At 31.3% G+C, this 15,638-nt stretch overlaps 1 protein-coding gene across 1 annotated transcript; it reads left to right on the forward strand.

The window, feature by feature from the left end:
* The first annotated feature begins 7,595 nt into the window (after window positions 1-7,595).
* LOC134254212 (calumenin-B-like) lies at window positions 7,596-13,568 on the forward strand. Its single transcript, XM_062736761.1, has 6 exons — window positions 7,596-7,850; window positions 9,591-9,755; window positions 10,103-10,250; window positions 10,563-10,728; window positions 11,987-12,182; window positions 12,437-13,568. The coding sequence occupies exons 2-6, from the start codon at window positions 9,596-9,598 to the stop codon at window positions 12,712-12,714; spliced, it is 948 nt and encodes a 315-aa protein (XP_062592745.1). The 5' UTR covers window positions 7,596-7,850; window positions 9,591-9,595; the 3' UTR covers window positions 12,715-13,568.
* Window positions 13,569-15,638: the final 2,070 nt, after the last annotated feature.

Below are 15,638 nucleotides of genomic sequence, written 5' to 3' on the forward strand. Positions count from 1 at the left end.
CTTTTCATGCATAAGATTTTGCACAAAATCTGCTTCATATGAATATAAAAATAGGTCTGCTAATAACGGGGCGCAATTTGTACCCATGGGAATTCCAAAAGATTGTTGAAATACCTGGTCTTCAAAAACCACATAGATATTGTCAATCAGAAACTCAAGCATCTCTTTGATGTCAACTTCAGAGTACTTGTGTGTGCAATCAGAATATGTTTTGAAACAAAATAATTTTGCAAATGACCAATGACCAGGTAAGTAAATTTACGAGTTCCATTTATATTGAAAAAGCAGCTGTCAATGATATCAAAAAGCCTGGACTTTAGTTCATCGTGGGGAATGGTTGTGTATAAAGTTTAAAAGTCGTAAGTTTTTAAGCTGTTTATTTTGGTAAAATCTTGTGATTTCAAATTGTCCAAACGTTTTTGGAATCTTTGAGTATCCACATCTGACTCACACCACTTCTTAAATATATTAATTATATATTGTTGCACAGTACTCTTGAGGATTTTTCCTTCGCTACTGTCAATATCTTAGTGAGGAGTAAAGAAAGAGGCTTGGTTGAACATTTTGACAAACAAATAGATAAAACTAGGATAACAATAGTTTCATTTAAAGCCATCATTTTGCAAATTTTATGGTCGATAAAATTACCTGGTCGGTAAGTACAATATATCATGAAGTCAAATGCCGACTAATGTTAAATTTGTAATTTTGAATTTTCTACGGATGTTCCCGTTTTTCCCGATCACGACAAGGGGCATACTACTGGTGTGACCGGTCGACAAGGAGTGCTCACTCCCCCATGGCATCTTTAAGCCAACCTGTGATGTTTTGGAGGTCCGTGTTTGCTCTGCTCCCCATCTATAATAGTTTATATGGACTTTGAGTGTTGATACGGTTCGTTATCTCCACATTTCATTTGTATTTCTATTAACCAAAAAGATTTTTATGTATAATTTTACTGTTCAGAATGATATCTTACTCAATGCATGTGTTGTCTGCTTATCTAGAAAACAATTAAAATCGTCATAGACGTTTTGTATTGCGCTTTTGTAAAAATAAATAGATAAATAAAAATGGGCTTGAAAATGACCATTGCATGCCAAATCGGTGAATGAATGGGAAAAAAAGGAGTTAGAAAAACATTGATCATACCTTCATTTGTGTACCTGGGCACTTTAAATAATCGGTGCAGTAAATGTAAAAGAAAGGATTTGTATGAACCTTGTGCGTCCTATACCCTTTGTATTCTATATGAATGAATCCCCAGACGTGGTCAGCTATTGATTTCTCTTTTTCTGACCTTAAATAACCGAAAATTTGGTAGAATCTATGTAGTAGTAATTATTCGTCCCGGTAAAATTATACTCAAATGTAAACGTGACTTTTCCGTTGGACTCTATCGTACAGGATACCGTATTTTTGTTGCGTGGTGTTCTTATAAATATGACTCTCATGTTGGCTGAATTTTCCTATTTTTGTTGGCTGGATTTTCCTATTTTTGTGTTAACAATTATAAATCTATTTTATTTTTTATTTTATTTTTATATGTTGTTTTGTGTAATATTTAAGGTATTTAAGTATTCCCCTACATCTTTATTTACGTCCCTCGCTTTCTCTCTTTTAAGTCAACCACTTGCTATAAACATTTGTCTTGATTAAAAATACGGAGATAAGAACAGTATTCAAGCTCAAAAGTCCATTAAACAATACGAATCAAGAGCAGGGCAAACACAGACCCCCCAAAACATCAGGAATCATGGAGGAGTGAGCGAAAAATTCTCAAGAGACAAGACAAAGACAAAAAACAGAAACAAAACATTTACTTCATTAAATTTGATGAATATTTTGTAGAGAGAAGCATATATATTAAGGACTTGTACAAGAACTTTATGCTGACTGATATTTATGGCATGCCAAATTCACAAAAATGAGCTAAACATAGTTTCACAGTCGATAAACTAGGGTTATTGGTTGTAAACTATAGTTTACGGACTGTAAAGTATAGTTAACAACGTTAATATATACATGTATTTTACATCTGTAAACCATAGTTAACGCGAAAATCTATGTTTCAGAACCGTAAGCTATACTTAACACTGAAAACAATCATTTGCGGTTGCAAAACATAGTTTATCTGATAAATACAGTTTCACGATTTGTAAACTATGGTTTACAACTCTTAACTATAGTTAACGATCTGATAAAAATAGTTTCATGATTTGTGAAACTATATATGATTTATAACTCTTAACTATAGTTGACGATTGTAAATTATAGTTTACAGACGTGAATCTATGTTTATCAACAAATCATCTATTATTAACGTTTTATTATGTACAGACAGATAAACTTTGATTAGCATTCGAAAACTATAGTTAACAACTGTTAAATATAGTTTTACAGATGAAAACTATAGTTAACGAATTGTTAACTAAAGTTCACGGTTTGTAAACTATAGTTTACAGTCGATAAACCTAGTTTATCAACTGTGAAACTATGTTTAGCTCATTTTCGTGAATTTGGCGTGCCAAAGATATTAAACACAAAATTCACTATATGTCCTTTTTTCCTTCCTCCTACAAGATCTTCAACTAAAACCTGTGTCTGGAAAAACGCATTAACAATCACCGATTTTTACTAAATACGTCAAGCACAGTGGGAAATTCTGTTTCCATTACAAATACCAAATCCATATTTTGACCATTGTTCTTTATTAACAAAATGCTGCACATTATTCCTTTTATAGGAACAGATATACTCGTATTTGCACGCAAGATTTTTTTTTCCAATTCAGGTTTCTATATGCTGAATGCGTTAGTACCAAAATAAAAGTTAATCACACCTATGATTGTTATTATCAAACACGCAATATCAATTATACTTTTTCCGTAAATACTTTAACAGAAACATACATCATTTTGCACATGCAAATTTAGATCTTGTTAAGATTTAATTGTTTTTAGGTACCATTACCAGTATTTGACTTCCTGAAAGCAAATACATGTAAAGCTTTTTTTTTTTAAACCTATGACTGAATGTTTCACAGACAAGTACGAGGGTTGATCCAAAAATTCGTGGAATTTCTTCATATTTTATATATTTTAAAGTGGAATTGGTTGAAAATCACAAATAAAAATATAGACACTTGATGAATATTTTAAATTAAAATTTTTCAAAAATATCTTTGATAGTAACTCTATGGCAATTACCATAGAAACGGTTGTTTGGAAATGCGGGGGAGACATTAACGCTTTCATTATCATTTAAATTCTAAATACGTGAAATGAGAATTAAACCGCCCCATGTGGTATATAAAACAAAAATTATGTCATTATTACAATTTCTTGATCTTTTATAAGCCTTTGTGTGTGAATTTTACTGATTTTAATGGATATTTTGTTTATTAGTTGATGATTTATTGTTCATCTTTAAGTTCTTATACAACGTCAAATTTCGGTCAAGTCAAACGTTTGTGAAAATTTCAGGATCACTTTATCTTAAACGCGTATAGACAAAGGCTTGGGAAAAATTCATTTAGTTACTGTGGTAAAGAAATTTAAGAAAATAGAACTTCCATGGACGTTAATTAAAGGTTTGGTTGCTTTTCTGAGGCTCTGTTTTAAGTGTGTATCCCCCTAGACAAATTAAAAACGTTAGTGGGCGTTGTCGGCTGCTGTACTGTCCTTGACATTGCTATTGAAATTGGAAATCATATGGAAAGATGGGTAGTATTTTGAAATATGAGTAAAAATTGAAGATAAGTTGATGCGAGAGGATACGCAGGCTTTTCTAGAGAAAAGAAATGGAGAAAAAGGCTGCATTTTGTAGAATTACGTATTCGAATTGGACATTAGGGTGAGATGCTTCTATAACGTGACGTGACATATCTAACTTGACGTTACGTCGAAGTCTCCCCCGGGTTTCACAACAATCCATTTTCAGAAAGCTCGTGTGACCTTATAGGTAATTGGAAACTGGTGAAAATTTCCATTATTGTTGCATTATGACTCTATATTAGGAATATGCCTGTTGTTTGCTTTCATCAAATCACGATAAAAATTTAGAAAGAAAGTCCACGAACTTTTGGATCAACCCTTGTATTTATAATAACTAAATATAATAAGTATATTTCGGACAAAATGTAAGTTTAAAACTCGGAGGGAAATCAATGATTATTTCAGATATGCTTTAAATATATTTAAAAATAACTACATATATATGTTCAAGTGTATACAAGATATCTGTCAAATCTAATCCATGCTTATTTTTTTTTTACTATAGACGTTTACAGTTACAAAAAAAAAAAACAACAACAAATGACAAACAGGAAGGCATTTTTTTTTCTTCGCCTCTCCCCATAATAAGACAGCACTCTAATATTCCAGTATCACCTGTACGTGGTGTAATAGTCTCCTTATTTATTCGATATTGAAGAATATCTCCATTACTAAACAGAGGATGGCTAGTGACAAACAAGTTAAGGTTATATGGTATCGTTTGAACATTTCACAAAATCTATTGCAGTCATAATGACTTTGATTGCAAAAATAACCCATTGTTGGGTAAAATGTATTTCGACTGACATATTTCCTAATAATTCTTTTTTGATTTCATTTTTAGCTGTTGATATATTTGTGACTACGGATGAACGTGTGTACCTGATCAATATATTTTCCCAAAATTCTAAAATAAATACAGGTGACTGATTTTGATGCACAGCTAAAAACAAAAGGGGTGAATTACAGGTGATGTAGTCTAGTTTAGAATGACCAAAGGTAAAGTGATACAAAAGTCTGATTAACTTAAATTACATAATTAACCTATTTATATATTCATTTACCGATATTTTTAACATTTTAATGGTAGGCCTAATCAAATCAAATGTTTTTTTTTTCTTTTCTTTTAATTCCAATTATTTAAAAAATATTTTTAATGATCCAACTTTGAATTTTTTTTTAAACAAATTAAAAAAATAAGCTTCCTATTGCTATTTTGTATGACCAAAATATACAATCCCAAAAGAGGTACTTTTCAATCAAAATTCATAAAGTTATAAAACATAGTGACTTTCTCCATTGAGCATTGATAAACGGTACTCCTGATCATTGACATGATGTCAACATTCAAATATATGAAGCTGTATATACATGTACATTAATACATGTAGCAACGGCGAGTTTAAATTGACCTGATCAACAGGGGATGCTTACTCCTCCCTGGTACCTGATCCAACCATTGGTTTTGGTTTTCAAGGGTTGGAGTTTTTTATTACATCTTTTTCAAAATAAAAAAAAATGTAGTTATACTAATTGCTTAAGAACCCTCTCTGGATTCTGCATGATAAAAATATTCTATATACAACTCAGATCTAGGCGTTCGTTACGCCTGCATGAAGATAACAAGATTCGTGGAAAATGGCGAAGTCGAGGTTTCCAGCTGGGATTCATTAAGGACAAGTGGTCGAATGTCAACCGAAAAATCAATCGACTTGATTGGTTGTCATTATAACTGGAAAAATGTGTATTCAGGTATTGACATATCGCACATCAGCATACTTTGTACTATTAGATAACAAAGAAAGGATTGAACCACAAAGCACTTGTCACGAGAGATTCCTGAACCCTTTCTCTATCGGCATCTCGAACAACAGCTTTAATAGATCGAAATAAAATATATCCATGTAGCTCAGTTGTTAAAGGACAAGATAGGGTAAGACCCGTTTTTGGCCCCTGGTTTCTTTCAGAATGATGCAACAGTTTATCATTAGAAATTTGTTGTCATTCCTACCACAAAATGAGTATTGGTTCTCATGCAGTTTTGAAATACACAGAGGTCACAAAGAGGTGAGAAAATAGGTCAATTTTCAAATTTTCTCATTTTTATGCAAATTTTCATTGATTTTACAGCAACATTTTGTTTCGCAAAACATTAGTACAACTAGTATATCAGATGCAGTTTATGTGTAAAAATCTCAGATAGGCAAGCTTGTGCTCTATGTTGTCCGAAGAGAAAAGTATCTCAAATCTGATGAAATTGTACCACAGTTGAGGAAATTCGGGAAAATGTCCTACTTCTGCACCCTCTAGTGGCTTCCATATAAGCTTTGAATCCAATTAGTGCTGGTTTTAAGCAAGCTTCATTTTAAGTTCTTAATTACAAACTATCACAATTTTACCAGTGTTCTGATTTTTACATCAAATAAGGGGTCGTATATTAATTTCGCAGCTTAAGAACTAGAATTAGTATAAATTACAATGAAAATGTATTCACGACCATAAATATCAAAATAAATTTGGGCAAAGTAGACTAGATTTAATCATATTAATAAAATTTTTTAAAAAGAATAAATTTCATTATACAATTATAGCCTTTTGATGAGGTCAATCCCTCGATATATACATTGTATCAAAATATTGACCGAACACAAGTGCGAGGTCGATATGCTTTCTCAAGGTCTATATATCGAGGGATTGTACATTTTTCTGTAAAATCAAAAGGCTACAATTGTTTTATATTTTTAATCAGTTAACAAGAAATGTCTTAAAATCCTTCTTTATAATACTCAGTATCTTCTCATACAAGGCATTGTTATGTCATTGCATTATGACGTCACAGTAATGAAAACCAGCTGCAGTATCTGTTTTTAGAAACATCCAGTCTATAAAGACTATTGTGACGTCAGTACTATTGTTTCTTCTAAGGTCTATATATCGAGGGATTGTACCGAATCAAAAGGCTAAAATTGTTTTATTATTTTTTATTAGTTAATAAGAAAATCCTTCTTTATAATACTCAGTACCTTCTCAAACAAGGCATTGTTATGTCATTGCATTATGACGTCACAGTAATGAAAGCCAGCTGCAGTATCTGTTTTTAGAAACATCCAGTCTATAAAGACTATTGTGACGTCATCACTATTGATGCTTCACAGAAGAACATTTCCAATTTTAGAAACAGCAGGTTTATAACTTTTTAAAATAGAAACATCCAGTCTGTAACACTTTTTTATACTTGATCATGTGATCCAGTTTGAGCCAATCAGATAGTTGGAACAATAAAGAAAAATAATAACACTCTTTATACTTGATCATGTGATCTAGTTTGAGCCAATCAGATAGTTGGAACAATAAAGAAAAATAATAATCTTTTTTAAAAAAATTATTGTACGTAATATTGTGTGAAATTTGATTCATATGTGATGAGTTTGTGATACAACATGTACAAGGTAATTTCAACTTTAATTGATAAGCTCATTCATTTACATTGTTAAGTGGCTTTCTTTAGTTATGTATCTGATTTACTTTTATGCTACAAGTCTCAATAAAAGTCAAATCGCATTGATCGAGATAGGAGGTCAGTTTCAGGATGGTGTATGATTTTTTTTCTCTCGCTGAATAGGGTCAAAAAGGCTAAGACTTCTCAGGTCAGCGTTGTGACCCTAAGCCTCTTATTTTTGTTTTTCTTTTCCTTTTTTGTTGGGGGTGGTGGGTGGGTATTTAGTTTTTAGTTATTATAATGTTGAAAAGGCTACCCTTTTATTTCTTTTTTTCCAGAAAGGATAGTAAGAAAAAGACATATGTGACAACATATCGGAATGTGTTGTGGTACGACCGAAACTTCACCTGTCGATTTGTCACAGCTGCAACAAACAAAAAAATGTGATCTTTGTACTCAGAACCTCAAATCAGCCTTGGCCACGTGTAAAAAATACCCACTGTAGCCTTTATAATTCGAATTTACACGTTGGCGCTATTTTGTGGACTCCAAACTTAGCATTTCCCTTTGATTCCTGTGGTATTGGAACTGTTCATTACAGAGGAAAGTCGGACTAAAATATTTCTGAGAGAAACGTGAGCAATTAACACAAATTTATTATTTATTATGTGATAAAAATTGGTATTAATACTGTGGCTACCTAAAATACAATTAACTTTGACTACATTTTTTATCATAGGTCGTTAAAGTAGAACTTTTATAGCATATCCTCCCAAACTGAATAACTGAACCGTGAACGTTTTTACTAAGTGATTCCGACACGCCCCCTTTTTAAAAAGAATTGTTTTAAAAAGTTGCAATAAGGCAATCTTAAGTAATGTTTGTTTGCCCTCTCCTGACTCAGGGTGAAATTATTGGGTCAGTAGTTAGGTGTGAAGATCTTTTTTTTCGTGAAATGTTCAACGTACATGTAAATATTTAAGAGACATGTGGAATTTTTGTAATTTTGTTGAGAGAGCAGCCAAACAATTTTTAAAAGATGGCTTAATTTTAAGCTAATATTAATCAAGAATGCTTGCCAGTTCCGATCACTGTTTGTTAGGAATTCAGACTTTGACATCTTTAGTTTTGTTTATAACATTTATTGGTTTTTTACATGTACATGTATGTATTAAGTTATTTTACATGTAGGCACTTCAGTTTTTATATAAATTAATTAGACCTACATGTAATTATATGTAGATCTTGGATCAGACTACTGCACCGATCAGAAAATTCAACTTTAATCATGTTATTAATTTTATTTAAAATATAATCTAATACTGGAAAACTGAGGATAGATATACATAAGCAGGAATTCAGTATGATTAAATTCACAAAATACTTCAAATTGTAACATGATTATAAAGAAGAAAATGTATGGCTGGACCAGAAATCGAACCCGGTATCCCTTCATCACTAGTCAGGTGCTCTACTGACTGAACTACCCAGACTGATATCCACAGCCAATCCCATTACATTTCTCCCTCTTTAATTTTTTTTCACCCTCGAAGATGCAACCCAAGTTCTTATTAGCCCGCTGCCCTTGGCAGGACCTTTATCTACAAGTCAAGGGGTGATCAATGGCACCAATCTGTAATAGGAAAGGAGAAAATGTCTGGCTGGACCTGGTATCAGACCCAGGATCCTTGCTTACTAGTCAGGTGTCTAATGATTGAGCAACCCAAATGGATATCTACAGCCTGAACCATTAAAAAATATTACCTTGTCTGATCGGATAAGTACACAATAAAAAGTATAACTTCTTGAGTAAATAAAAGTAATTACTCCTAGAGATCAAATTACTGGTCATGTCTATCCCCACAAATTTAATACATCAGCTAAATTTTAATGTCATTTAATAGCAGCAAAAATAATAGCAGACATTAAAAAAAAATGTAAAAGATTAAGAATGAATGCAAATCAATACTAGAGCATTCAGTAAGATCAGTTACATGTAGCACATTGGTTTGAGTTTTACAGTATACATGTACTTGTATTGTGCCATTGATTACAAAATGAACAGATGTGAACTTATTGGATTTAAAAGAAAATCAATGCTGGGGCACAATTACAGGTCAATATAGCAGAATTGTAAGATGTAGCAGGTGCAATGGAGAAATTCAGAGACATACTCCTGGATAAATTATTGACAATTATAAAAGTATTGTAGGCCATGTTTGATTTATGGCAAGCAAATAAGCAGGCTGTCAAAAATTTGATATTGCAGAGGAAAATGAATACTTTCGAGAAGAATAAAAACAACTAGATTTCGTTTCTTTAAAACACACAATAAATGTTATCAATATTAAATATTCTTTTCATACACATTACAGGAGCCATGGATATGAGATTTCTGTTAATTAGTGTTCTACTGTATGTGATACAGACAGGGCTCTGTGTTAAAGAGGAATCAGCACATGGAGGTCACAACCCAATCCACAAAGAGCATTACCATGACGGGGAGCATGACTCACACTACGATCACGAAGCCATTCTGGGTAAATAGAGTAGCAGAGACTAGAGTACTTCTAGAGCATCAGAACAATTTCTCCTGTAATAAATCTGACAGAACAACTGATCTAACTTATCCATATACAGTAAAACTTGTCTAATCTGGACCGCACTTGTTCCAAAGAAATTTATCAGGATTAGACATTTAAAACATTTGAAATAATTTAACAACTAGGGATGCAAAGATAAAACTGTATTAGGCAAGATTGAAGATTCCAGAATACACACCTTTCAGGATTTGATAAGTTTTACTGTATTAACAAAGACAGTTACAATATGTATTTTCTCTTACAACTTTAGCCCTTTGTAATTAAGTTTGTTCATATTGTTGCAGGAGACAGGCAGCTGGAGAAGGAATTTGATGAGTTGGAGCCTGAGGAAGCCAAGCGTAGACTGGGGATACTAGCCAAGGATATGGATAAAAACAAAGATGGATATGTATCCAAGGAGGAACTTGTGGATTGGATCATGAACTCCTTCCGGTATTACTGTATAAATTTTAGATTTGAAATTCCTTATGCACTGTGAATGCTGAATGAAAATTTCAGATGTCATGAAAATGTAATATTTTAATCTTCACTTATTTTTTTAAGCATTCAGTAAATAGTGTTGAACAGGCAAAGAAACAAACATATTATCTTTGATCTCTTGATGACTTATTCAAATTAAAGCACACTGTCTTCCTTAGCATTGTACAGAGTTTAATAATGGGACAATAAAAATGAGTCTTAAAAGTATGTTTGTGATTTTGTGCTTTAGGTACATTTACCTAACTTTATTTTTTATTGTTTCAGGAAATTGGACATGGAAGATTCCTTAGAACAATTTGAGGAATGTGACGAAAACAATGACAATAAAGTAACGTGGAAAGAGTACCTAACGCGACACCACGGCTTCAACATCAATGATTACAAAGACGATTACGCCACTGAAAAGGAGGCTGTAGAGGAGTTCACAAAGGTCAGGAAAGATTATGATCAATCCTAGGATTCATTTATATCAACTAATAAGTCAAACTCTGTGTATATTACTCAACTTGTATTTTAGGAAATTCATTCATAAATGCATGTTGATAATAAAATTGTGTCATTATTCAGTGGTAAACTGTGTTATAATGGTTGAAACAAAACTTAAAAATGGTGAAAAAAAATTTTGTTACAAATACCTGTATTGGAAAAATAATAATTTTGTCTTTTTCTGTGTGGATCAGAAATATAAGAAAATTAAGGTAAATTCTTTATGATTTTCTCCTTATAAAAATAGTATAGGTATAGGTTTTATTTAAATATGGTAAAGGTTTTTTGTTATTTTATTTTAGAAGAAATTAATTTCATTGTGTTTTAATTGTTACCTCTTTTTAGGTGGCAGGTTTACAATTCTTTTTTATTTTTAATTAGAAATGATTTGTTAGTCATGATACACATCTCTTTTATTTCACAGATATTAATTTATAATCTCTAAATATCCATGTTTTTTCTATAAATTAATATTTTCAATTACTGACTATTATAAGCATTAAATATTTAGGGAAAAAAAATAAACAGCAGTTAAAGTTTGCAAAATTACAATGATAATCTTACGTGTAAAAATTTCTAGCAAAAGTGATGACGTATGCGCAGATTTCTGGTGCTACACGTAGACGTTGTAATGTAAAAAAAAAAATGTTTTTTTTTATTATTCAAAACAATGATCAGTTGTGCATCAAAGGAATATTGTTTTATGACAAAACAATTTTACCATTCATGAAAAACAAGAGCTGCTTAGCCATGGTAAAATGCCTGCCTCAATGACAAAAGATAAAGTCGAAAGTCTCTTGCCTGCAATTTTTTTCTTAAAAAAGAAGTGGCACATTTTCATAACATCTATACTTTTTGGTACCAGAGCCAAGGCCATTATTGGGGAAAATTCACAGCTTGTTGGGAAATTTATGAAATTTATACTACATGTGCATAAAATACTCAAAATACATATAACTTAGGTTTCAATTACATGCATTATAAATTCTGTTATGTGAAAGTTAAATTCTCTAGAGCCACATTTGGGAAAATGAACTCCTTATTTATGAAAAAGGGAAGCATTTGTGAATGGGAGTGATGAAGGAATGAGACTTTTCTACAACCCTAAAACAATCAAAGAATAAATAATCAAAAAACAATCAAGAGTTCTCAAATGCAATAAAAACAGTTCAAGAAATATAACTCCAGTGTTCCTGTTACAGGTTCTTGATGAAGATAAGAAGAAATTTGATGCGGCCGATGTAGATAAAGATGGAGCCCTGACTAAGAAGGAACATGTGGCCTTCCTTTACCCTGCCGACTTCCCTCACATGCATGATATAGAACTGGAGAGAACTCTCCAGGAACACGACAAAAATGGGGATGGGACCATTACAAAAGAGGAATTCCTGGCTGACAGTGGGTGTCACTTAAACATGCGTTACCAAAAACACTCTGTCAGAAAGATTTTATATTTATCATTTCTATATCTCTTTCAATATCTTTCATTTAAGTACACTATTGAAATTGTTATCAGTACATACAACATTTTTATAAAGTAATTTTAAAGTTATGCTTTACTGTACGTGGTAAAGGTTTATAGTTTTCTTTAAAAAAAAAATAATGAAAAAATAATAATTGATAAATTTTAAGTTTATGCTTCCAATTTACAGCTGATAAAAATGACAAGGAGCTTTTATTACTGGAAGAGGAGAGGTTTGGTGATTTTGACAAAAACAAAGACGGAGTTCTTGATAAAAAAGAGATTACGGATTGGGTGCTTCCTGACAATAACGAGGCCGCAGTCGAAGAGGCGGATCACTTAATCGAGCGGGCAGACAATGATAAAGATGGCAAACTGTCCATCGAGGAAATTGTCAACAACCACGAGGACTTTGTCGGAAGTCAGGCAACCAACTACGGAGAATTTCTTCCCAAGGATGAACTTTAATGATAAAATTTGACTAAGTCTTCTTTTTAATTATTATCTTGACTTTAATTTACATGGTTGTCAGTATTTTTTCTAGGTGAACAGCTTTTGTAATACATAACGAATTTACAATGTTTAGATATGGATACATATATATTTTCTGACTATTCTCTGGAGTTGTAATTTTTTTTCCCACAAGATCATTTTTTTTTCTCCATACAGACATTACTTTCCCTAGTCATATTGTTTTACCAAAAAAATTAATAAAGCAATTAAATAGAATTAAGATTTTTTATTTTCATAAAATCATTCCATGTTGTATGAAGTATATTTTTACAGATGTTGTGTGATTGTGACATTCAGTATATATACATGTATGTTAGTTATTATTTGTAAATTAATGCTTGCAAAGTGGAGATGCACCGTGCTGAAAATTATGTTCTAAAATTGATATGGTCTGGACCATAACTATTTTTATTTGTGTAAATGCACACATATACGATGTTGACCAATTACATAACTATTTGTCTAGACTACTGTTTTGCACTTTAATTTTCTACTGCTTCAAACTTTTTTATTAAAGCAAATTTAATTATAAATAAGATAAATGTAGAATATAATTTTATCTCAAATGTCTACAAATTAAATTATTTTTTGTGACAGAAATACAAAGGATAATAATATGCTTTGCTTTAATGTGTTACAAGAATGTGTTCAGCAATACAATTGTAAGTTATGTTCATGCAAGCTTCCATGTGCAAATGTGAATGTAATTTTGTCTTTTGAATGCGAGAAATGAACAATGTGTATTTAAAAAAAATGTCTACCTGAAGTACTCTATTAATTAAAGTAAATAAAAAATGTATTACTTTAAATATCACAGTTCTAGTTCTTATTCCTTTTCTGATTTACCATCATACATCAGCTCTACACTGTATGATGGCTAAAAAGATTCCAGTTAAAAAAACAAGTACATTACATGAAACATGAGTTCAATGATGGATTTTTTATTTCCTTAAGTATATAAAACTCGGGAAAGCAGACTTTAGTCATTGGTCATTTGGTGACAACTCTCCTTCATAATGAAAACCTTAGTTCACCCAAAGAAATGTTTTGTAACCAAGCCATAAATTTTCTGTTAGAACAAAGGCCCTTAAGCTTGTGTGTGTTTTTTCTCATCTCCTTGATTTAGGCTTTGCAAGACTTCAGTACATCCTTTAAAATAAAAATATAAATAAATTTTTTTAAAAAATATTGTATTACTTAACAAAGTACACAGTTGCAGTAGACTTCCTCAAGTCTCTATGTTTTTATTGTTTATTTTTTATAAATTATTTTAAAAATTCTTTGTTCTTATTTGTATTGCTGTCCTCTGCTCTCTGTCATGTACAAATGTGATATCAAACATTTTTTTATGTTTGACATTGCTAAAAATGAAAGAGAGTACTAAAAAAAAATGTCAAGTCTAACAGTTACAGTAGCAGTTTAAATTCAATAAAAATTAAATGTATTCACTCTACATTTTACATGTTTATAAAATCAAAACAATAAATGACAAGATCATGTTTTATACATCTGTTTTGGAAGATGAATATCAATTGATATATAAGTACATTACATGAAACAAAGTCAAAGTTATGCATTAGGTACATTTCATATTTTGTATACAATGTAACTTATATAAATGTTAAATTTAGAATTAAATATGCATGGCTTTTCATTGGTTTTGTGCATGAAATCTCCTTGTAAAGTTGTACCAGCTTCACATGCACAAGAGAAAGAACTTTTATGTCAAACTAGAGGCCTCAGGATCACTGGGTAAATTTAAATGATAACAGTGCCTCCCATGTGTGTTTTGGCAAAGTCCATGAATTTTGCTTTGCAAGACCCAAAGTACATCCTGTAAAATAAAAATGTTGATAAAATTAAAAATATTGCATTACATAACAAAGTTTACAGTAGCAGTTGATGATCTGTTACAATGTACTGTATTCATTGACAGTTACTTTTTGAATTTTAAATGACATTTTGTCCATGTTTTGCTATGGGAACCCAAAATATGATATCAAAAAGTAAAAAAATAAGAGGATTACAATGGCAATGTGATAAACAATGATTCCAGGAAAGTCCATTAAATTTACATTTATTTTAGTAAGCTTAATAATGGGTACCCAAAGCATAACAGGCAGATGGACACCTATATTATACCCCCCGCCTTTCAAGGAGAGAGTATAATAAATACAGCAGATATATACATATACTGCACTCAGTGCAGTGTATCAGAATTTATAAATTACCAGACTTACATCAGCCACTTTTCTGATATGGTAGCTGTTCACACTATTGTCTTTTTCTTCTTTGGCCTGTAGTTGAGCAGCTGTTGATAATTTCTGCATCATAGATATGTATCCCAGCCAAATCTGTATTAAACACAAAGTTGACAAACTATTGGATAATACAATCATTTTCTAAATATTAATCCCAATAACATGATTAAGAATTGATTATATAAAATTATGGTTTTATTAACTATTAATTAAACACCCTGCATCACTATCAAAAGAATTTTAAATCATAAATGCTTGTTGGCATACTATGATACTATCACAATGTCCATTTGTTTTGCCTTACAGTTACAATATAAGAAAATCCTAATGTTTTTTGTTTTTAAGTCTTACCAAAACATCAACTTTAGCTGGTTTGACATGCACTCTTTTAGTTTTCTTCTTTAAAGATACTTTTAGCTTGTTTTTAGGACACTTTGGTAACATTTTTTTTTATTTTGAATAACCCGCACTTGATTTATATATTTATTAATTAAGTCGTTTTAAAATGATTCGATCAAAACCAAAAGTACTTTTATATATGAGTGCATATATCAGGTTAACAATGATTTTTGACAAAAAGTTATAAAAAATTTCAACAGTTTTGATTTTTTTTCTTGT

The sequence above is a fragment of the Saccostrea cucullata genome, unplaced genomic scaffold (genome assembly GCF_032062105.1).
Source record: "Saccostrea cucullata isolate Sc308-1 unplaced genomic scaffold, CSIRO_AGI_Scuc_v1 ctg239, whole genome shotgun sequence".
Taxonomy (NCBI): domain Eukaryota; kingdom Metazoa; phylum Mollusca; class Bivalvia; order Ostreida; family Ostreidae; genus Saccostrea; species Saccostrea cuccullata.

Excerpts from the sequence above, each read along its gene's own strand:
- LOC134254212 (XM_062736761.1), top strand. The coding sequence starts at position 9,596 with ATGGATATGAGATTTCTGTTAATTAGTGTTCTACTGTATGTGATACAG. Across the intron at positions 9,756-10,102 it reads CGATCACGAAGCCATTCTGG|GAGACAGGCAGCTGGAGAAG; the intron begins GTAAATAGAGTA and ends ATATTGTTGCAG. Across the intron at positions 10,729-11,986 it reads CTGTAGAGGAGTTCACAAAG|GTTCTTGATGAAGATAAGAA; the intron begins GTCAGGAAAGAT and ends TTCCTGTTACAG.